At 50.8% G+C, this 23,315-nt stretch overlaps 2 protein-coding genes across 2 annotated transcripts in view; one reads left to right on the forward strand and one right to left on the reverse strand.

Moving 5' to 3' along the window:
• Ca5a (carbonic anhydrase 5A) overlaps positions 1-11,216 on the reverse strand; it is a 28,987-nt gene extending 17,771 nt beyond the window's left edge. Inside the window, exons 1-2 of the mRNA XM_032887890.1 lie at positions 11,026-11,216; positions 5,448-5,645 (exon numbers count right to left, since the gene is read on the reverse strand). Of these exons, the coding sequence (XP_032743781.1) occupies positions 5,448-5,645; positions 11,026-11,164 (337 nt within the window). The 5' untranslated portion in view covers positions 11,165-11,216. The remainder of the gene's footprint in view (positions 1-5,447; positions 5,646-11,025) is intronic.
• A 4,817-nt stretch (positions 11,217-16,033) lies between these two features.
• Banp (BTG3 associated nuclear protein) overlaps positions 16,034-23,315 on the forward strand; it is a 72,911-nt gene continuing 65,629 nt past the window's right edge. The window contains exon 1 of the mRNA XM_032887433.1: positions 16,034-16,129. The gene's annotated coding sequence lies outside the window, so the exon portion shown is untranslated. The remainder of the gene's footprint in view (positions 16,130-23,315) is intronic.

A 23,315-nucleotide genomic window follows, 5' to 3' on the forward strand; every position in this document is an offset into this window, starting at 1 on the left:
ATTTGGGTTCGAGGTCTCCCCCCCCCCCCATCTTTGGAACCAACACAGCACGTGAAAAGGACACTGCTTCTCCCAGGGTAGGACCCCAGGGTAGGACCTTTCTGTAAAGACATTGGCAGACACATCTTCAGAAAAGCATGCATCAGGAGCCAGGCCTGGTGGCAGACACACTGCAAGCCCAGTTCTCAGGAGATTAAGGCAGAGGATATTTTCAGTTTTGAGTCTCAAAGTGACTCCCAGTTGGTTTCATAGTAAGTCCCAGTCAAAAGACCAAAAAGGAAACAAAGAAAAAGGAAGGAAGGAAGGAAGGAAGGAAGGAAGGAAGGAAGGAAGGAAGGAAGGAAAGAGCCAGCATCTGCTAGAAGGGTCCCTCTGAGCACCTCTCTCTCTCCTTGGCTTTATGAAACATCTTGAACTCACCAATCTATACCTTCCTTCCTGGTCAGGCTCAGGGATCCCTGGAGCCTCTCTGTAATGGAGATGTCCTGGCAGGCACCCCACTAGCTAGGACTATCTTGGAGCTTGGATCTGATGAGAGACGTCATTGTGGAGACCAGAGGAACAAGGAAGGAGACCTTGCCCCATCTCCAGGTCACCTGTCCAGGTGGGAGCCTCCATTTGCCTGGGTGCCTTCTCTTGGTTTATTCTGTCAGCAGGCTCTTTCTCTGACCTACAACCCCTGAGGGATAGAAGTGAAGTCTGACAGCTCTAAACTCTGGACTCTGGGAGCCAGGCCTATGGTGGCCAACAGCAGCGGCCTGGACTTGGGCTCTCAAGAATAAAGCTCCTCTGGGATCTCTTGGCTTTGGTGACAATTATCAGTTGTCACTGAAAGGATCAGAGGTCATGGTGGACGGTGGAAATGTTACTAGAAGTTTTTCAGGCAAAGCCTGGGGACCCTGACAGCTCCCAGCAAACTAGGCTCAGCCCCTCCTCCCGAATAACCCACTTAAAAGATATTTTCACAGATAAACAGAGAAAGGAAACGTTCTCAATGTTGCCAACAACCACCTCAAGTCCATCTCTGTGTCCTGACAAGATTTGGGTTTAAATACAGAGCAAAGGGTATGTATAACTAAGCAGACCTAGTCAATGTGAGGTCCTACCCAGCAGTAACACTTTTACTGTCTCAGCTCATCTCTCTGCAAGGTGCCTGGGGGGTCCCTGGCTGACATCAGGATTCAGGCTTTCCCTTCCTGTGTGGAATTTCTGGGGGAAAATGTAATTCTTTGTTGTCAGTAGTTTCCCTAGTCTGAGAGCTGAAGGATCCCATTCAGATTGCCTTCTTTTTGGTCCAGGACTGTTACAGAGTAACTTTAGGGTCCCGGCTCTGTGCCCATCACTGTTACATGGTTGCTTCTACTGATTGAATAGGGTCAGAGAAAGCCCACCCAGAGTCTGGGCTATCGGCTGCTTCCTGCTTCTTGGCGGTCCCTCTAGTGGAGGGCATGGCAAAGAACATGCAGCCAGCACTTGGCTGCGACCAAGGCAGGGGAAAAAGAGGTCCTATACGGAATGCTTAATCCTTTGGCAGGGTTCCGGGTACCCTCATTTTCACTGTCTCCTTTCATTTCTGCTCAGAACCAGCTTGCAACTTCAGTAACAAAGGAGGCTGACACAGGGCTGGCTGATCTCACACTGCCCATGAGTAGAGCAACAGGAAACACACTCTATTGCGCGCGCGCGCGCGTGCGCGCGCACGCGCAGACACACACACACACACACACACACACACACACACACACACACACACACACACACACCATCCCTATCCCTAGGAAAGAAGATGAACCACCTGCAGATGTGAAGTTTACATAGTGACCTGGCTCACGTGGGGCACAGCAGTGCTCCCTACCCCCCCCCCCAGCCCCCCTACCCCCGCTCCAGAAGGCCTTTGGACCAATGGCCTTCAGAGCAGTATCTGCCTCTGAAATTCATTCCCCCTGACAATCTACAAGAGACAGCATCCCTATCTCCTGGAACAGTTCCTCTGCCTTCTCTGACTTCCAGAGCAACTGTCTGGTGCCTCCTGCTGGTATGTGACTACAGTTGCTGCCACTCACTTGGCCAAACTGAGACACTTTTCACAAAATCACCTCCACATCCCCATGCCTCCTGCTTACTTTAGATACCCCCGTTCTTTCTTCTTCATCCAGTTTTTCTTTTCTTTATTTTTTTTTAAATGGAAGATTCATTTCCTCATTCTGGCTGGAAACTTTTTTTTGTGGCATCTTGCCCTCCACCCCCTCCCTGGCGTTTTCCACCCTCTGTTCCTGATTTCCAATGGAGGTGAATGGAGGGGACAGAAAAATGTAGAGAGAGAGCCAGGCGAGGAGGGAAGCCACGGGACGGATGCAGTAAAAGCAGATTGGCCTGGGTGGTTGTAAGCCAGGGAAACGATGTTAGTTTATGGGGCGGAAGACACTCATGGCTCTTTCCATCTGCGCAGGGTGGGAGCATCCTTTTGATCCAGATGGGGAAGGTGGTGACGCCAGGGGTGGGATCAGACTGAGGTCACACTGGAAGGCTGCTGCCTGCCCACAGTGCAAGGCCATGGACCTTGGAGCCATCAAGTTACAGATGAGCCAAGGTCAGCGGTGTTAAGAGAGTGAGGATCCCTAGCTGCTGGCTTTCTCTCCCCAGTCACACTTCTGGGAGCCATGCCCTGAGGTCCTGTGGGAGGATAATTTCCCGTCTCGGGTGCACATTTTGCTTCGAGTCAGGGTCACCCTTAGGTTGGCTACACCCTGATGGGAACCACTGTGCTTGGCTCATGCCTGCTTGGCCACCAGCAGTGGGACACGGTGCAGTCGCCAGGACTATTGACAGAACTCTCTTCTCCTGGTGTTCTTTTGGGAGGTGGTGCTCAACCGAGGCCACTCATTTTTGTTACCTCTAGGAAATCCACCCAGGGAGTCATTTGTCACTCACTCTGGACCCTGCCGTGTCTGGGCTTTCCCTGATTGACACGAACTAAGTTCCTTCTTCTGTGCTTAAGACAGCTGTGGTTTCTGCAGTGAGCAACCAAAGGAAGTCTGAACTGACAGGACAAACAGCTCCCAGAAAAAAGAGCCCAAGAGCAAAGGCCTAGAACATCCAGTAACTTTAGCTCTGGGGAGGTGGAGGTGGGGAGGTGGAGGCAGGAGGACCAAAAGGTCAAGATCAAGAGGTGAGGCTAGTCTTGGCTACTGCAGACCTCTGTGTCTTAGGGGTGGGAGTGGGTGAGGTGGGGGTGGGCAGCAGTGGTGGTAGGTTAGGGATGGGGGGATGTGTGTGTGGGAAGAGTAGAGTGTGGTAGATGCCACCAGCCAGTCCTAGTCCTCAGAATGGCTGAGAATTATCTTCCAGCTCCACCACCCAAGACTCCGCCCTGGAACAGCTTGCAACTACACCAAGGAGAGTAGTAAGCCTGCAGGATATGACTCTTATGCCCCTGCCCAGCCCGAGAAATCCCCCTGTCAACCGTCACCAGCCTTCACTGGTCTGTTTTTCCTTCTGTCCCAGGATGGGAAAGGTCCTACTCTATCCCTGATTTCATCCTCACAACTCAGGTGACTGCTGGTCACACACTTTCCCCCCTCTAGTGAGCCCCATGTCCCGGCCTGGCTCAGGCTCCCCTTCCTCGTTGAGTCTGTGCGTCATGGAAGACAAGAATGGCAGCTGTGTTGCTGGTAGATTCTTGAGACCCAGTACCTCACAGAAGCCACTTAAGATTTGCTCTGGGTTGGGGTTGGGGATTTAGCTCAGTGGTAGAGTGCCTGCCTAGCAAGCGCAAGGCCCTGGGTTGGTCCCCAGCTCCAAAAAAAAAAAAAAAAAAAAAAAAAAAAAAGATTTGCTCTGGGTTAACTTTGGCTGGCAATTTTCAGAGGGTACAGTGCCTGGTGTCGGGGAAGGGTGGTGGCAGAGCAGTTCTGAGCTGGCAGGAGCACAGAGGAGAAGGGACTCAGGTCTGGGGAGATGCTCAGCCACACAAGTCTGAGGACCTAATCCTCAGAACTCACATAAAAAGCAAGGTATGCTGTTGGCGCATGCAATCCCAGTTCTAGAGAAGCAAAGGCGGAGGTAGGCTGGAGCTGAGGCTTGCTGGACTGCCAGCCTAGCCTCCTGGGTGAGTCTCAGGCCAATGCAAGATCCTGTGCTTCAAACATCAAGGTGGAATGAAGTGGAAACTTTTGGGTTCTTTGGAAAGTCAGTTAGGTCAAATGATGTTTTGCTGGGGCACCCAGGTGAAAGGATGTTTTGCTAATGCAGACATGTGAATGGATGCATGATGTTCTGAAGGAACATAAGTATGACCCCCCAGACAGTGGGCGACGCTGGATGGTAATGGTTCGCCTTACCATTCTTTGCTGGTCATGGTTTGTCAAGACTTCACAGAGAGCATCAAAAAACTTCTGGTGGTTTTCTGGTGGCTCCTTGCCGCTTCTGTGGATGGGCCAATTGGCAGAGTGAAATGGAAGTTTCTAGATGTGTCAGCTGATGCAGACTCATGTGGAGTTTTGCTAACACAGACTCATGGTGTTTGGCTGAGACAGGACCCGTGGTGGACATATGATGTTTGGAGGGGGGTATAAATAGGACTCAATGGACGGTGTGACAGCGTGCTCTACGTTGCTTCGCTGGTCTCGTGTCTTCATCTTCACTGGTCTTCATTTTGTTGAGAGAGGCATGGCAGAGGACGTCTCCTGATTTGCTGATTTGTTGATTTGGTGGAGGCCTGGCTGTTTCGGCTGGATCTTGCCACCGCTGCTGATTTGTGTTTGCTATCCTGACACTACTGAACTGGCCTGCCGGTATCCTGCCAAATGGAGATTGGAATTGCCGGAAGGAACTACTCCTAAACAGCCTACAGCGAAGCCTCTCGGTTTCTCCCGGGTCCACCTGCCATTGCAGATTCGTGAATGGTGTTTGCAAGTGGATTGAGCTGTTGCCGCTGAATCCTGTGAACTGAACTGCTGATATCCTGACGACACAGATTAGATTCGCTCCAAAGAACTGTTTGTAAACAGGTCTGCCTCCTCCTGCGCTTTATTAACCTTTCCTTTCTGCTACCTCTGGTGGGTGTGGGCTAGAAGCGAGGTTGAAACATTTAAGAACCCTTATTAAAAGAAGGTTTTGAAAAATCTAAGCCAACAGTGGAGGGTTCCTGAGGATGACACAGGAAGTTGATCTCTGGCCTCTGTATGCACAGGCACACCTACACACACACACACACACACACACACACACACACACACACACACACACAGAGGTAGGAGGGAGTAGTGGGATTTGGGGATAATATATGGCCCAACACTTACCCAGGTTACCCACTTCCTCCGGAGAGGCCCTATCTCCTAACCTCAATAAGCAGAAACCATCCATGGGGACTAGGTATTTAAGTGCTCCAGCCTACAGGAACATTTCAGATTCAAATGTTGACCGCTGTGATCCCAACCCAGGCTCACCTGATTCCTCACAGGAATCGTCAAACTCCACCTGGAAGAAGTAACCAGTGTTCCAGAGGTATCTGCAGGACGCAGCATCATAGGAGATTCTGAGCGGTGCCAGCTGCGGGTCATAGACACTATCCCTCCACTGGATATTAATGGGAGACTGCCGGGTGCCTCCCGGTGAGGACACTGGACCAGTCCAGAGAGGGTGCCCTGGAGACAGAGAGGGGTCAAGACTGAAGGGCCAGTAGGGCAGGTGTGAAGCCATAGAGACCCCAAGGACCCAGCTCTGAGAAACAAACCCAGTAGGGACCCAGGGACCTTCTGCTAATCAACTCTGAACTGTGTGGCAGCTCTTGGCTCATTTACCTAGTCTGTGCCCATGTGACCTCCACTTCTGTGTCCACCTTGTCTAGCACAGTGGTTCTCAGCCCTCTTAACGCTGTGACCCTTTAATACAGTCCCTCACGCTGTGGTGACCTCCAGCCAGAAAATTAGTTTCATTGCTACTTCATAACTGTAATTTTGCTACTATTGTGAATCATAAGGTAAATATTTGATGCTCGACCCTTATCAAAAGGTTGTTTGACCCCCCCCCAAGGGGGTGTGACCCATGGGTTGAGAACCACTGGTCTAGAGTGTGGCTGGTAGGGAGAAGGAAGGAGCTCTCTCACTCAATTCGGTGATAGGAATGCTGTCCCAATAGCTGCTGTGGGGACAAGAGGGGCCTGAGAAGTTCCAGAGAGCAGCTAGGGTCAGAAGCAGTGGGAAGCTGGGTTGGTGGAGCAGAGATAAGAGATTGTACGCTCCAGTTGCTTAAAGAGTTCCAGGAAGGTACCATACTTCAGGGGTTGATGGTTTGGACCCCCTGAGTCCCAGAACTGTAATGCTGGTAGCTATAAGAAACAAAGGTCCCAGGTCTTTGAGACCCACCCAGGAGCTGTAGCATGATGAGATGCTGTAGGATTAGAGCGGCTGCCACACCCCAGGATGCTGGTGATGAAGTTCCAGAGCAGTTTACCCCCAACTTGAGTACCCACCGCCATCATCCCGTGGCTGTCATGGCTTGGAGCTGTAAGTGTCTGGGACAATCAGCCTAGTGTCTAGACCTTGGCACTTAAGGGCCTGGGGCTGCTAGCCTCCTTGTGCCTGCTCAAACTATCTGTTTGAGTGGAGTGGAAGTATCCCAACAAGTTGGTTGGTGACAGCCCCATGGGTGACAGACGTGGAATGTGCTCTGGTTCTTGTGCCTGTCTCATAGCCCAGCAAAGATGTGACTCGTCCCCGCCACCCCCACCTTGGGATGATGCTTAAATCTGCCTCCCAAGCTGGGCCCAAAGAGCTCTTCTAACTGCTTCTGCCCATGTGTAACCCTTTTTGTTATGTGTAACAACTCAAGCAGCCTGGAATGTTGTGGCCACCAGGGCCTTGTCTGTGTGTCCCTTTCCTAGCTGCCACTCTAATCCAAAATGACACCCCTCGGAATCTTCATTGACCTGTTATTTTATAAGTACACTGTAGCTATCTTCAGACACACCAGAAGAGGGCATCAGATCTCATCACAGATGGTCGTGAGCCACCATGTGGTTGCTGGGAATTGAACTCAGGACCCTGGAAGAGCAGTCAGTGCTCTTAACCACTGAGTCATCTCTCCAGCTCTTATTTTCTGAGAAAAAGAAATCTTTCTATGCAGCCCTGGCTGTCTTGGAGCTCTCTACATAGACCAAACTGGCTGGAGCTCACAGACGTCCCCTTGCCTCTGCCTCCTGGGTGCTGGGGTAAAGACTGTGAGTCACTAAGCCTGAATTATCTGTGCTCTATTAAGAGGGCCTTGGAGCCAGCACAGACCCTGACTACATCTGGGGTAAGAGAGGCTCAAGAGGTTTACATGCTACAAACCATGCATTTGATCTTCCCACGGGCGGGGAGGGGGTGATGGGTGTTTAACACGACTGCAGAAGGCTGCATTTAAACCAAATGCTTGAGCGTCCAAAGGCCCTACCAGAGGCTCTCTTTCACTCTGGCATCTCTCGTTTCCCTGCCTCAGAAACTCAAGGTGTGAGAGAACCCAAGGTGTAGATAATTTAGGACCCATTTGCCGAGCTGTGTAAGTGAGACCACCAAAAGGGAAACATCTGTATTGAGCACATCTGCCACCTAATGGGGGAGGGGGAGAGGCTATGCATGCAAAGTGCCGATGCCATGTGACTACACAGTGAGTCTCAAGCAATGGCTCACACTGGCCTCCTGTGACCACCTTGCCCAGCAAGGTAGAGCTCTAGCTAGGTAAAGTTGGCCTTATGGCCTGCATACTGGAGCTTGCCTTTAATTCCAACACTGGGAGGCAGAGCCAAGTAGATATCTCTATGTGTTTGGGGCCAGCCTGGCCAACAGAGTGAGACCCAGTCTCAAAAAACATGTCACCATCCTCATAATCACCACCACCACCCTCCTCCTTCTCCTCATGGCTGTCATGGTTAAGTTGGTTTACTTTTCTGGTGGGAATAACGTGAATAAGACAGACTTTCTCGGGGGCTGGAGAGATGGCTCAGCGGTTAACAGCACTGACTGCTCTTCCAGAGGTCCTGAGTTCAATTCCCAGCAACCACATGGTGGCCCACAGCCATCTGTAATGGGACCGGATGCTCTCTTCTGGTGCATCTGAAAATAGCAACAATGAACTCACATACATAAGATAAATAAGTAAATATTAAAGACAGACTTTCTCTCTCTAATCATTTAACAAGGCTGTGTGGGTCCCCAGTGGCCCGTGCGCAGATGGCATGAACCTACGGTAGATCAGAACCGCTACCCCAGAACTAGCATGGCGACAAGAGTAAAGACCTAAAAGGACCCCTTGCTTCGTGAGCTTCTGCTCTCTGAGCCTGGTGACCAATCAGCAGACACCTGCTCCTTCTCCTCAACCCTCTGAGGAAGGGTCGTCCCCAAGCCCTGTCATGGGGGTCATGGGATGTGGCCCCTGTCGAGTTGCTTGCATTTGAGATATCGGTGGATATAATACAAACAGGAACATTTTATTTAGTTGTATTTTGTTTTGTTTTGAGACAACAGGCCTTTCTTTCTACATAGCCCGGGCTGTCCTGGAACTTACTATGTAGACCAGGCTGGCTTGGAGCTCACAGAGATCTGCCTGCCTCTGCCTCTTTTGGTTGAGCAGGGGTGGCTTTCTGTGAGAAAGCGACATCCCAGCAGGGATGGGAGTGGGCTGGGATGAGGATGTTGGGGTGGATGAGAAATGCACCGCGCAGAAGTGGGCCACCCACCCCCAGCTGGGATTCGGCCCTGCCCCACTTGAATGAGCCAAGACCCAAGGACTTGTGAGCCCGAACAACCTTTTAAAAGGTCTGTGCATAAGAGCCTTTGCCCCAGCACTTTGGAGACAGATAGGTGCATCTCGGGATTTAAGGCCAGCCGGCTCTACACAGAGTCGCAGGCCAAACTGAGAGTTCCCTGATACATAGTGAGACCGTGTCTCAACCAAACCAACCCCAAAGACTTCCAGGAGCAGACAATGATTGCTAGTTGGCTCTCCCCGGGAGTTAAACCTTTGTGTAGAGGTGTCTGCCTGCCCGGATGTTTGTGGAGAGCAGGAGACAATCTTGGGGGTCATTTCCCAGGTGCCAGTCACTTTCTTTCTTTCAAAGATTTATTTATTATATATAGACTGTAGCTGTCTTCAGACACACCAGAAGAGGGCATCCGGTCCCATTACAGATGGTTGTGAGCCACCATGTAGTTGCTGGGAATTGAACTCAGGACCTCTGGAAGAGCAGTCGGTGCTCTTTTTTCTTTTTTTTTTCCCTCCCCCCACCTCTCTCTCTCTGAGACAGGGTCTCTCATTGATTATTTAAGGTTTGTTGGCCACTGAGTCCTGAGGATCTGCTTGTCTCTGCCTCCCGAGCACTGGGGATTATAAGATTAGCCTTGGTGAATTTCAGTTGTCCCTGGAACTGTGTAGTCCCAGGCCAGAGGGGGAACACCCCGGTGGCCCAGCAGAATGGCCTGTGATAGTAGTGTCCTCTCCTTCATTTGCACGCAGAGCTGTGCTATAATTGGTCCAGAACCTTGTCCCACCCACCTCTGGCTGTGTAACTAGTGTCCTTTTGGAGTCAGCTGGCAGACACTGTTACCTCCCTGTTCTGTCCTCTCATTTTGCAACACCAGGTCCAATTTAAAAAACAAAGGTTCCTCGTGCAGGGCCTGGTGGCACACTCCTTTAATCCCAGCACTTTGAGGGCAGAGGCAGGTGGGTCTCTGAGTTCAAGGCTACCAGACAAGTAGCAAATCCCAGGCCAGCCAGCGCTACACAGAGATACAGTGTCAGGCAGTAGGGTGGGATGTGGAAGACTTCTCTCAGTCTTTTGACTGAGCAGGTAAGAGGTGTGTGTGTGTGTGTGTGTGTGTGTGTGTGTGTGTGTGTGAGAGAGAGAGAGAGAGAGAGAGAGAGAGAGAGAGAGAGAGAGAGAGGGGCGGGGAGGCAGGAGGCAGCAGTATTGATCGGAGTGCCCATAGCAGCCTTGGGAGGATGGCCGAAGAGTTCCCAAGTGATTGGGTTGGGAGCAAAGCAGTGGTGACATTGGACCTTGTGAAGACAGAAGGTGAGAGGCTGCCAATCTCAGTCACCAGGGAGCTGCCAAACCTTAAGGGCCAAACTTCAGACTGTGTGGGCACGACAACTATAGCTGCCATGGCCCTGTCATGGACTGAAGATCCCTAACCCTAGGTGTCTTCCGGAACAGTAACACTAGCAAGTGCTTGCTGCTGCTGCTGCTCACGACTGTTCAGAACCAAGGACTACAGCAGATGCCAAGTGCTGGGCTTAAAGCTCAGAGCCACAAGCCTTGGACCTGAGATCCTTGAGCCAGAAAACCCAGGGTGGCGGGCCCTCGGCTCTCAGGCCTTGGGGTTGTGAGCCTCTCCTCTGCCAGTCTAGTCTCTAGGCTTTGGGCACTCAGGGACCAGGCTGCCAGGGCTGCAAGAGCTGCTTGCCCACTTGCCCTCTACGTTATTTGTAATTCTTCAGGTCCGGCTCCTGACGGGAGCAGGTTTGGAAGCCTGGCAGCTTCTCAGGCTGTCCCGGGCTTTGCAGACAGAGCTGTGAGGCTGGGCACCACCCTGGGCTGGACAGTGGGGCCTGTGTGCACCAGGCTTTCCTCACTGCCTTCTCCCACAATGCTGCAGGCAGCATCCATCTTGCCCACCTTGGGGATGAGGAAACGGAGGCGTAAGGAGGCAGGGCATTTACTCAAGCTCTCATCTCTTCACCTGGTGTCTACAGGAAGGGCTCGGGGCCCTTCAAATGCTGAAGCCCAAAATCTTCAGTTTGAGCAATTGGAATGTCCGGGAGCATCTTAGGCCCAGTTAGAGGTTTCGAGCATTATACTAGCCATTTGCAGTACCCCTCCTTCCCTTTTACCTCTGAACCTGATGACTCACGCGGGGTCATCAGATGCCAGAGACACTGTGCAAATCAGAACAGAAGCCGTGCTCTGGACCATGTTGCCTCTTAAAGCTGCCTCTAAGACGGCGCCGACATTAAGTCCCACCCGGGACAGTCTGAGAATCTACTTACGGGCACAGTTGCTGTGTTTCTCTGCGCAGGAATGCTGGAAGCGCCAGTGCTGTGGCCTTGTGGCACAGAGAGGTCCCATGTGCCTGAGGATGGCTAAGGGCTTGTGGGGGGCTCTCCCGAGCATCTTGGCTCTGAGCATGGCGGGGTGGTGGCCCACTGTCTGCCCTTGTTTTGGTCAGGGTCACCTCGGAATCTGATGCATCTCTGTCTTTTTGAGGAACTCATTAAAACCTCTGAACCTAGTGGTTAAATATCAACTCTTGCCTGTCCCAGCTCACGAGTGGTGACTGGGGACCAGTGGCCTTGGCTGGGAACAGGCCACTCCGGTCGCCACTTTGGTCTGGTAAACAGCTGAGCAAGCCTACCAGAGAGTTAAACTTGACATGGGTCCCCCAAGAGCAGCAGAAAAGGATGTGAAGGGTGGGTGAGGGCGAAGTCCCCGTCCCCTGTGGTATTGACTCCATGTTGGGGATGTAGGGCAGGCACAGAAGAGGTCAGAAGAGGGCAGGTTCAAGAGCATAAGGAGGAGTGGAGCCACACTGCCCTGGCTGAGTGGGGCTGTGACTGGGGTCCCTTGGACCCACCTCCCCAGCCTACATCCAACTTGATTCCAATATATTCCCCTGAGGTAGGATGTCCTGGGTCCTGCCCAGAGGTTTGTCACCAACACCACCAGTCTCCTTTTCATACATGAAGGGGCAACAACATCTGTTTGGCATTTAGATTTTTGTGTCAGCCCCAGGGAGCCCCATTCTGGCTAGAGCAGCCAGCCATCCCTTCAATGCCCTTTCCCAAGGGAGCCCACAGGATGGGACGGCGTGTGTGTAAGGTCTTCTGTCATGGCTGTTGGCTTAAGATTAGAGTCTGTGGGGGGGTGAGAGGGTCTGACGTCACAGATGCCAGGCCTTACGTCTACATAGACAGATGGCTGGGATGAAGCGCAAATGGGCTGTGGGCCCCAGAGAGAGAGAGAGAGAGAGAGAGAGAGAGAGAGAGAGAGAGAGAGACAGACAGACAGACAGACAGAGAGAGAGACAGAGAGAGACAGAGACAGACAGAGAGAGACAGAGACAGAGAGACAGAGAGGCAAGAATAGGAAAGGAAGGAATTGTGCTTCATATTTTGTGTTGTTTTTAATTTTTGCCGTCTGTTGATTGACTGATTGATTGATTGATTGAGAAAGGGTTTCACTGTGTAGCCCTGGCTTTTCTGGAACTTGCGCTATAGATCAGGTTGGCCTTGAACTCACAGAGATCTCCTGCTTCTGCCTTCCAAGTGCAGGAATTAAGGGCGTGCACCCCCACACATTGCAGTCTGGATTCTTTTTATTTGCATTCAGTTATATAATCAATACATTCATTTTCCAATAGGAATAAAAAAGTCTAAATAACACCTTATTCATTTTGTGCACGTGTATGCAGACACATGTTGAGGGCAGAGGACACTTGGGGGGAATCAGTTCTCCCTTCCAACAGGCGTGACCCAGGTCATCAACAATCCTCTTTACCAGGTGGGTCAGCTTGCTGGCACAGATAAATTCCTTTTTTTTTTTTTTTTTTTTTCTTTTTTTCGGAGCTGGGGACCGAACCCAGGGCCTTGCGCTCGCTAGGCAAGCGCTCTACCCGCTGAGCTAAATCCCCAACCCCGATAAATTCCTTTTATTTCTTTAAGCTGGCTTCTTGTTTCCGGTTTCCCTGACAGCCCCGACACTATGGCATTTGAATGTCTGTTAAACCTGCATCTCAGAGTGGTGGCCTGCATTGGGAGTGTCCCCTAGCTGGCAAGCAGCCCGGTCCCACAAAAAACAAAACAAAACAAAACAAAACAAAAAAACCAAACCGATACTGAGGTGGAACTGGAAAGGAGGTGCAGCTGTGTGGCCCAGCAGGAAGTATTCAGGTCCACGCAGTCACCATGCTGCTCTTCACGTTCTGGGACACGCATAAGCCTCTCAACTTGCTACAGTGGGGGTGGAGGGGTTGGCGGAAAGAAGGGGTCCATGGGAGTTCGTGGGTGGCTGTCATCGCTGCCTAAGGAAATATGCTGAAAGGTCATGGTGGAGCAACTGTGGCTCACAAGGCCAGGTGAGTGCACTCTGCACGGGCTCCTGGTCTATGCTCATCTCTGTTCCTTGTGGTGCCAGTTGTGCTGGTCTGTGGTGTGGTACCCTCACTTCCAAGATGGCACCTCCCTCGGCTGCCTGGAAGGTGCTAGCTGGAGGTCCTCTTTGCAGGGAAGCTTGGTGCTGAGTGGGTTAAGGGGAAAGGTTCCAGGACTCAGGAAGTGGACACTACTAATTTCTAAAGACCCAGGCCTGATAGATAGTCTCGGACATTGTGGAATTCTTCTAGTCTAGGAGGTCAGAGGTCAGTGGAAAGGGTTGTTTAAGAAGTCAGGCAGACTCCTCAGTAAGCCAACTTTAAAGTCATGAGTGAGCATGCCAACGGCCCATCCTGCTGTTGCTGGGGGAGATCCTCCAGTGACATTATCCCGTGTGAAGTAGATGAGGGGGAGGTGGCTACCTAAGAAAGGCCTTGGTGTACCAGTTGCAAAGAGAGGTTGTTGGGGGACTGTCACCACAACCTGAGTGGAGGCCAGGATCTATTCATGGCAAGGAACTGTGTCTCTGCCCAGGTCCTCATGGTCTTTACCACCCCTCTTCCTCCTCGGCCTCAGTGTCAGGACCTCTTCCATCTCCCTTCTGTCCGCTTCTCTGCACTAGCTTCCACTCCAGGCCTCTCTCGTCATCCTAGCTGTCCATGAAAGGGAGGTAAGGAGGTCTTAGTTAGGGTCTTACTGCTGTGAACAGACACCATGACCAAGGCAACTCTTCTAAGGACAACATTTAATTGGGGCTGGGTTACAGGTCAGAGGTTCAGTCAAGTATCATCAAGGCAGGAACATGGCAGAGTCTAGGCAGGCAATGGTGCAGGAGGAGCTGAGAGTTCTACATTTTCATCTGAAGGCTGCAAGTGGAAGACTGACTTCTAGGCAGCTAGGATGAAGGTCTTAAGCCCATACCCCCAGTGACACACCCACTCCAAGGAGGCCACACCCATTCCAAGGAGGCCATACCTCCTAAGAGTGCCACTCCCTGGGTCAAGAATATACAAAGCATTACAAGGATGTTAGGGTGATATGCTGGGAACACATGCTGTGAACAATGTCACCATTACTCTTTTCCCTGTGGTCAGGCATTCATGTTCAGAAGTCTCACAACCACAGATTTTTTAAAATCTGAGCCTAACTGAAGTGTGGCGGGAGGAGAAAGTGCATCTCTCTAAGAGTCTCTGCTCAAATTCCTCTTAGTTCCTCTGGACTTAGTTTCTGTAGCTTCCCTAATACTACCTACCTTTACTTAGAGCAACACATCTGGGTCAGTAGGAGTTTCAGATCTTTATGTTGGAGACCGCTTTGCAAGATAATTAGGACACAAGGTGATAACAGAGTTTTACATAGGTCCTAGGGGTGCTCTGTGTCTGGAGGTCACTGGGTGCCGAAAAAAGGAAAGGACCCTGCAGGCTAAGGACTTTAGTGAAATCCAATTGAAATCCAGGGTATGATCCATGCAGATTTTCTGTGACTCCTTTACCTTTTGGCTAAGATTGAGTGCAAAAAAATTTCCTGAGGTAGTTTTAGCAAACGGGTTGTACAAGGAGGTCACACGGGACTGTGAGAGGGTCCGTGTGATGTATCTGCCCTGTGTGGTATGGGCCCATTGAGGAGTCTGCATCCTAGAGTCCCAGGTCAGAGGTCACAAGGAAGATATGCAAGAGAGAGATTCACAGAGGCTCTATCCATGGTGATGGAACCTGTTCTCAGAAGAAAAATTGACCTTTCAACGGATTTGTTTTTCTCTCTCCGCATCTCCCCACCCCCCTCCGGTCCCCACTTGCATTCAACATTAAAATTCTAAGACTTCACACAGATGCCCAAAGCCTGCTCTTCTGGCTCCAGCTGCTGCCTCTCCCAGCCATTTCTGTCTCTTCGGACTTCATCCTCATCTCTGTAAATGATAGGTCTCATTTTAACAGCACAGTTCTAGATTGAAATCTTCAAGACACTCCTGAGGAAAAGTAGTCCCTTGACAGAGCACAATGGTTTAGAAGGGCTGTCCCTAGGTCGCCCAGCTGGTAGCTGCACTGAGTCATGGCTTTATTATCGGCACGGGGAGGGGACAGGAAACTTAAAGTATTTTCTTTTTAAGTTAAAATAGCTCCTGGATCCTGGTTTGTGGGAATGCTCACTACGAACATGCAGAAGGAGCCAGTCTGGAAAGGAGTATGGACAACAGACTAGGTTCAGAGACCGCCATTAGTGGCATTTCTGGGAACAAATGCACATCGATGCTTCATAGCTCTTATTGCATGATAATGTAAGCATGTCACATATAATCTCTATTACAGTGACAGTGTCCCCGAGACCTGCTTATCCTTAAGGAAGTCAGGCAACTTGCGAGACGATGCCACTGAATGAGCCCGGAACGTCCGAGATTGATCCAGGCCTAGTAGGTAGGACCAGTTTGGGAGCGTACAGCCCATTTGATCTGCTGTCACTACAAGTCCCAGCAGTCCTCAGAGCAGGGAAGGCATGTGGCTACCAGAATCAGGATGGACTACAAATCCCAGCAGGCAAGTCACAGTCGCTGAGACTACCAGTCCCAGAATGCATCGTGTCGTACACAGCGTACTCTGGGATTTGTAGTCATCAGGGCAACGTTAGTGTCTGTTCGCACCCGTCAAAGAGGACGTACATTCCTCAGATTGCCCACTGGAATATTTACTGCTTTAGCAAGTAACACGGACATGAGATGGGGAAGTAAAGGCCTATTGAGTCAACTCTTGGTGTACGGGAGGACAACTGCGCATGTTCACTGGAGTCCGCTGGCGAAAGCGCGCGCAAGTGGCGCCCAGCGCAGGCTCCGCCCCCTGCCCGACTGGCCCCTCCCTGGAGCCCCGAGCTCAGGGAGCCTGCGCTGAGGGCGCGGCGCAGGCTGTGGGGAGGTGCTCGCAGCGCCTGCGCAGAGCTGCTGCTTCTCTCGCGAGGACGGACGCCATTATCGCATCTCCCCGACAAACACCACGAGAATTCCGCAGCCCACACGGTAATTGCAGCTCCCGCAGCCGGTCGCGCCTCCACTCCCCCTTCCCGCGGGGCGAGAGCGAGAGCGAGAGCGAGATCTCCGTCCCCCCCGCCCCGCCCCTGCCGCCAACTGTTGCCAACGGCCGCGGGCCGCACGCCGGGCTGGGCGGGGGCCAGCGGGCTGCGGAATGTCCGCGCGCCGCCTCCGGCCGCCGGGGCCGGGCCCGGGCTGGGCGTGGGGCCCGGGGAGCGAACGAGCGGGCGAGGCCCGGTGGCCGCGCTCGCGTTCGGCTCCGGAGCCTCGGCGCCTCCCGGGCCCGCGCCCGGCGCCCCTGTCACGGCCGCCCAGTCTGTCAGTGCAGGGCCTCGCGCGGTGCTCCCGGGTCCTGCGCGCCGCCCTGCCGCCTAGGTGGCCCCATCTCCCGGCAGTTCTTGGCGCTCTGCCCCGGTAGGGTGGCTTCGCCCTGGCTGGCGCATCCGCCTCTGCTCTGCTCTCTGTTTACATCGGGGCTGATAACTGGTGCTCGCTTCCCCACCTAGCGTCATGTCCCCGTCCCGCACAGCCTTGCTTTTATCCCTTGTTGTTTGTAGTGGCCTTTGTTTCTCTGCTCCTGGTGACAATGTAACTTCTCGAAGATAGTGTTAAATCTTCGACTTCACTCCACCTCCTCTCTGCCTTTTTCTAATCTGGGGTAGTGACTTTTAGGCCCGTCCAGGTAGGTCCAGCTGTCTTTCTTTGCACGCCTGGTTAGTTCAGGACACAGTGTTTCAGTCTGCTTTCTTCTCAGTCCTTAGGGAGCCTCTGCCAAGTACTTCCTTTCTGGTAACTGTTTCCTCCCTGGAAGGTTTTAAGGTCTTGGCATTGGGACAGTTTTACAGTTCACAGGTATGCTCAGTAGGTGTGTCCTTGAACTCTGGGAGATTTTCCCAAGAGAATTTGTCCCCCCCACCCCGATTTTCTTCTTTCAGGGATTCCTGCCATGTGCGACACACATTTGGGTACACCACTTGAATTTCTTCATCTTTCTTTCTATTCCAGGAAAGAGCTTCAGTTTATCTTTAAGCCCTAATATTTTAAGTTTTGTTCTGTGCATTGGCCCAGGACTTTAATGCCAGCACTTAGGAGACAGAGGCAGGTGGATCTTTGCAAGTTTGAGGCCAACCTCGTTTACATAGTGAGACCCAATGGTGGGGGAGGGGGAGTGGTGTATCCACAATCAAATTTGAAGTTTCTGAGCAGAGCGCAATGGCACACACCTTTAGTCCCAGCACTTGGGAGGCAAATGCAGGCTGATCTCTTTTTTTTTTTCTGGGGCTGGGGACTGAACCTGGGACCTTGCGCTTCCTAGGTAAGCGCTCTACCACTGAGCCAAATCCCCAACCCCCCAGGCTGATCTCTTAAGTCTGAGACCAGCCTGGTCTACAGAGTGAGTTCACAGCCAGAGCTACACAGAGAAACTCTTGTCTTGAAAAACGAAACAACCAAAAAAAAATTTTTTTTTCCTGAATGTATTTGTTTTTTTCCTTTTATTCAGTAGTTTGTTTCATCAATACGTTTTCTCTTTTGGGCTGAGGAAACTATTAGGGGTTCTTTTCAGTTCTCTGATTTCTTATTTAGTATCACTTTTGAGGAGTGGATGGTAAGTGTTAGCTTCTTGCTTTAGATGGCAAGGCCTCCAATAGTGCTAATTATAATTGCTTAAACCTTAGACCTTAAGGTAAGAGGAACTGGCAGGGACCCAGGGTCTGTGGAGAAGGTTTTTTTTTTTTTTGGTTTTTTTTTTTGGAGTTGGGGACCTGAACCCAGGGCCTTGCGCTTCCCTAGGCAAGCGCCTCCACCACTGAGCTAAACCCCAACCCCGAGAAGGTTTCTAAAATGGTTTTTCCCACTAGTACCTGCCAAAGACTTGGAGGAGCACATAGCAGACATCTTCTATCTGGGCTGTTTATCTGTCTTCAAGGGTCTCCCTTTGCTCGGAAGCTGCTGTGCTTGGCTCTGAGGTGCTGTGGAGACTGTCCCTGATGAGGACAGGAGCCCCACTCCTGTGTTCCCCAAGCTGTCTAGATGAGCTCCTCTGTCAGGAACTGAAGGCTTGCTGTGTACTGTTTTCTTGTGAGTTTATTGTACTCTCACAAGTATTTTGATGGGATAAGCGGAGATTGTTTTCAAGGCCACTTAAACCTTGAACAGGAATTTAATTTCAGAGCCTGTTGTCTTCAGATAATTTCTCTTCTTACATTTTTGGGTTTTGTAATGGATGTGTGCCAGATCATGGTCTCTGTGGTTGCCTCCAGTTGAATGGATGGTTCTTCCGCTCTGCTATTTTGGTAGGGCACCAGGATGCAGGAGACTGGTCAGACACTGAGATTAGGCCCTTCAGTTTAGCTGCTTCACTGTCTAGCTGGGTTAGTGCAAGCCGCTAGCATATCATGGTTCACTGATCAGAGGTGAGCAGTGCAGTGTGTGCTGTACCCATAGCACAGGGATAGCAAGGCCAAGCATTGGGCTGGTACACTCGCAAGTTGTGAAGTAGGCTGCATCTGCCAGGGCCTTGCAGCAGAGTCCACAGCAACCCACACACTGGTGAGCACCTAGCCCACCTGTGATTAAGGATTTCAGAGAGACTGCAGCTGCCTTCTTCTTCCCCTTCATCAGGACTACCCTGACAGCAGGGCTACCCACATTACAGACCTTCCACAAGTCTCAGTATCCCACTGACATCTTTTGTTTGCTTTGTTTCAGGATCTAATTCCCAACTCCTCACTGTAGTTGTCATGTCTTCTCCAGTCTGCTCTTTCCATTATCCCAAAGCAGCCAGTGTTTATAAGTCTTGGCAGGAAAAAGTGTTCTCTCTGGAAAAAGCCCTGCAGATACTCTAGCGTCTGACTGATGATTGAGGCCAGTGTGGTCAACAGAGACACTGATATCAAATACCCCAAGAGATAAACTAAGACATCAGTTTTCTGCTAGAAATGCAGTGTGTTTGTGGGAAGGTTAGATGCACCTGGGGCGGGTGTTAACTGGAACCCTGCCCTGTGTCTCTCCAGGTGAGGGGCTCAGGATCTCCATGTGGTCAGGGCATCCGAGGGAAACAGTGAATTTGCAACAGTGGTTTTACTACTGCTGCCACATGCAGCTTAGCCTGTTTTCTTAGAATGAGCTATGCTATGGAAACTTAAGGTGTTAAATGAATTCCATGATGCAAGGCCCACTGTAAAAGTACCATATAACTCAAAGGGCCACCTCAATCGTTTAAATCCGGAAGAATATTTTCCCTGGGAGGGGGAAGACTTGGACATTTGGATGCATTGAGGCCCCCACCCAACACGAATGTGACCCTGAGGTTAGGGCTGTGGTGGCCAATGTTACTGTTTTCTCTTCATAAAATCCCTCCCAGGGACCTGGTGAGCCACAGTGCGTCTAACCCTCCTCCTGTGCTGTTAGTTAGGAGGAGAGACAAGGAACCTGGAGAGCAGGGTGGGCGGAGCCATGGCAGTTGCCCGCTTAGGCTGCCCCAGGGTTTCGGTAGAAGCATGCAGTGAGACCTACCTGCCTTGAAATGGTGGGAGGCGCTGCTCTCCAGTTCTTAGTTCTCAAGGACAGATTTAGAAACTCACACTGGCACTGGCTTGCTTGGATGGAGTTAGTTTTAGAGTTGTCTTTAAACTGACACTGGAACCTGGTACATCCAGAGCACGGAGCCACCATCAAGGAGGATGAAACATTCCCAAAATCCTGTGGACTTGAGTCCTGTCTTGAATTAACTTTTTTGTAGCTTTCATGTCTACACACTCCAGAACTGTCCAGTAAGGTGACATATGTATTTCCAATGGTGGGTCAGACAGATTAACTTCCTTAAAAGGAGCTCATGTTGGTGATGGGCAATTCAGGAGTGCTGTAGAGGGAGCACCTGTATGGTTGATTGGGGAGTGCTCTGGAGGGAGCATCTGTATGGTTGATTGGGGAGTGCTCTGGAGGGAGCACCTGTATGGTTGATTGCATACAGAGGTGAGCTTTGGAAGAATGAAGTCTGGCTTGGGGAGGGGGAGAAGACAGGTTTCAGCATGTCTCTGAAAATGTTGAAAGGTTGAAAGCATGCAAGCGATGGTGCTGGCCACTGAATTCCTCTCAGGCTCTCATGAGCATGAGCCGTTGTTAAGGATCAGTGGGGTGTGGAGATCCTGGTACTCAGGAGGCAGAGGCAGGGGTGTCTCAGTAAGCTGGAGGCCAGGTCTACGGAGTTCCAGGACAGCCAGAGCTAGGTAGGAAGTCCCTGCTTCCAAAAACACCACAACCAACCAACCAACCAACCAACCAAAACAAAAAAATATATTGATGCTAAACAGTGCATAGAAGGTGAGCTCGGAGGAGGGGCTGGGAAGAGTGAGCATGAAGACCAAGGGCGGATGAAGTCTGGACAGGTCCTGTGCTGATAGAACTGTCAGTCACAGACGCCATTTATGTGGGAGGAGCTGTAGCCTGTTTTCTTTTGCCTCAGATGGCAAGTTAGTCTTGTGGAAGCTAGAAATGGGTTTGGATAGAACTGGAAGTGAAACCTTCCAGTGTACGCCCTGCTGCTGTAAACCAGGTTTACTTGAGGCCAAAACCTGAAGCATCCCCACCGTGCCAACAGACCAGGGAAGGAATTGGGGTGCCTTGCAGTTGCCTTTGGCTGTAGTTTTCCCGATGGGGCAACCTGGATAATGGGAACAGCCTTTTCAAGATCGCCTTATGCACTGGCCGGAGCCAGGGATGGCTTGGAATGGAGATGGCCGCTGCTGACCGCCTTTTGTGTTTCGGATGCATCTCTGAAGATACTGCACAACTCAGCCTTCCTGGGCTCAAGATCGATTTCAAGGCAATGCGGACATTGTTGCAGCTGTTGGTCAGCTCTCAGCTATGGTCATGTGTCAGCCAATGACAAGGCAGTGTCACCCTTGACCTCAGAATACCTTACTTCTGCAAACATACTCTGTCATGTAAGGGTGGTAACCCCCAGTCTCGGTGTAAAGTGACTCATGACTGCGGCGATGACCCTCCCAGGTTTAGCATTTCATGGATTTTAAGGGTTTGTAGGATTTAGATTCGTCACATTTCTGCAAAGTGAGGGTTTAATATTTATATATATTTACAATGTATTTCAGAATTCCATAATTCAGATTTGTCTAAAATTCAGATCTGCCATGTAAAGGAGGAAGCAGGAAGAGGAAGGCATTCAAGGATGGACTGCTGCTGGCCCACAGGTTCATGTCAGTAATCCATTCAGCTCCGCCTGCTGCCGAGTTTTCTCGAGATCACATAGTGCCATGACTTGGCTCCTTCACCTTGTGGAGATGCGTCATTCCTTGTCATCTCCATCAGGGATCCCTCCATAGGAAGCGGAAGAGAAGCTGGAGGAGCCCTGCCTCTTCAGAGGCTCACCCCTTCAGAAGCGTGCCAGTCCTCTCCCTTCTTAGGCTTCTAGTGCTTTCGAGTGTCATTAAATGCTGGTGGAGGGTCTGGCTCAGAGCTTGGGATCTTTGTGTTATGGGCAGATAAGAAACTGTGTCTGGCTGTGTGGTCCACCTTCACCGGTCACCTCTACCTTGCAGATCAGAAGTCGGATGTATTAGGAAGCTGCGTCTACACTCCAGAGGCAGACAGTGGCTGCCTTTGGTCTGGGGCTGTGGTTTGTGGCTTTGTTCCCTCCCACTAAATGATAGAAGATGGACACAGGCTAGGGTGGGAGTGGCCTGGCAGGTGGGGACATTTGACACAGGTGCCCTGCACTGTGTTGTTGAGCTCCACACTCGGGCCCTTGGCTGCCTGCTTCCCGTTACAGAGGCGCTTCAGGTGCTGCTGGGGCCAGGCTGTCACTGCCGCTGTCTCGGCTTCCCTCAGGTACTTGAGGGGTTATAGTTTATTTTGGAAAGATGACTGTGTCAGTGACAGCCTCTCATGAAGTGTTGCTCACAGTCTTCAGACCTGGGGACTGCCCTTTCCTATCACTTCAGACCTGAGGCCACCATTTTCCATCACAGCCTTTGGAGTTTAAAAAGCCCAAGGTCTTTTGAACAGGAATGGGGTTTCTTTGTTTTAAATAATCCTAGGAAAGGGTTGTGTAGTTTCTACCTGTGTTTTCAGGTGTCAGTCAGCTCTCTCAGGACGGGCTTACTTATGCTCTTGTGTCTCTTAAGCCTTTTGTACTTAAATAACAGTTTCTGAAATCATGGGCCTTCTCGTCTACCAACAAGCTCAGTGCAGTTACCACACCAGAAGTTTTTAGTATTTGCTGGTTAAACATTAGGTCTTACATTGACTGATTATCCCAATAATGTTCTTAGTTGTGTGGATGTGGATGTTTGTCTATGGATGTAGTTCCCTAGGTTTTTGCTATACCTTGTAGAAATAAATCTTTCACTGGGGTCTGTATTCTACAGAATATAAGCTCAGGAACATTTATTGTTGACAAACCACTTGGAATAGTCGTTTCCATCTCAGACCTGGGAAGACTGCAGGGACGCTGTGGCAGAGGCCACAGCTGGCTCTGCCCAAGCTGGCTTGTTAGATGCAAATGTCTGGTGACTGGCACAGATGAGAATGTAGCCTCCCATGCCCTCTGCTACATTATTTGGAAAGCAGAAGAGCCTGGTCTCTCGCACCCACATTCCTGTTGGGCTGTGTAGAGTGGTTTCTGGGGAGTCCCTGTAGCTCAGGGCTGAGCTGCTTGTCAGAGAGTCTAAATGTTTTGTTTTTGCAGCTCGTTCATCCTCAGGATCATGTGAGAAAAACACAAACCTGTTGCCCAAGACAGAAAGATGGCAGATCTGATGTAAGGTTTGTTTTATTAGAAGAGAGTCTTGCTGTATAGACCAAGATGGCCTCAATTAGGCTCCTAGTGTTGGACCACATATATGGTTCTAAGTAATTTATTTCTCTAATTTTAACTCTGTATTGTGTGTGCATGTGCACTTGTGGAGGTCAGAGAACAACTTTCAGGTATGTTCTTCGTGGGCTTTCATATGGAACTCAGGAAGGTCAGGTTTTGTGGCAAGTCTCTTTCCCTGCTGAGCCACCTTGCTAGCCCTAATTGTTTTTACTACAACCAACAGATTTTCTTCAGAAAGTTATTCTTGGGGGTTGCTTTAAAGTGAAACAAATACTTTCTTGCTCTTTTGTTGCTAGCACAGCTGACATTGTTGACAAATGTTCCAGTCATCTTCTCTAC

Source organism: Rattus rattus, chromosome 17 (genome assembly GCF_011064425.1).
Source record: "Rattus rattus isolate New Zealand chromosome 17, Rrattus_CSIRO_v1, whole genome shotgun sequence".
Classification (NCBI taxonomy): domain Eukaryota; kingdom Metazoa; phylum Chordata; class Mammalia; order Rodentia; family Muridae; genus Rattus; species Rattus rattus.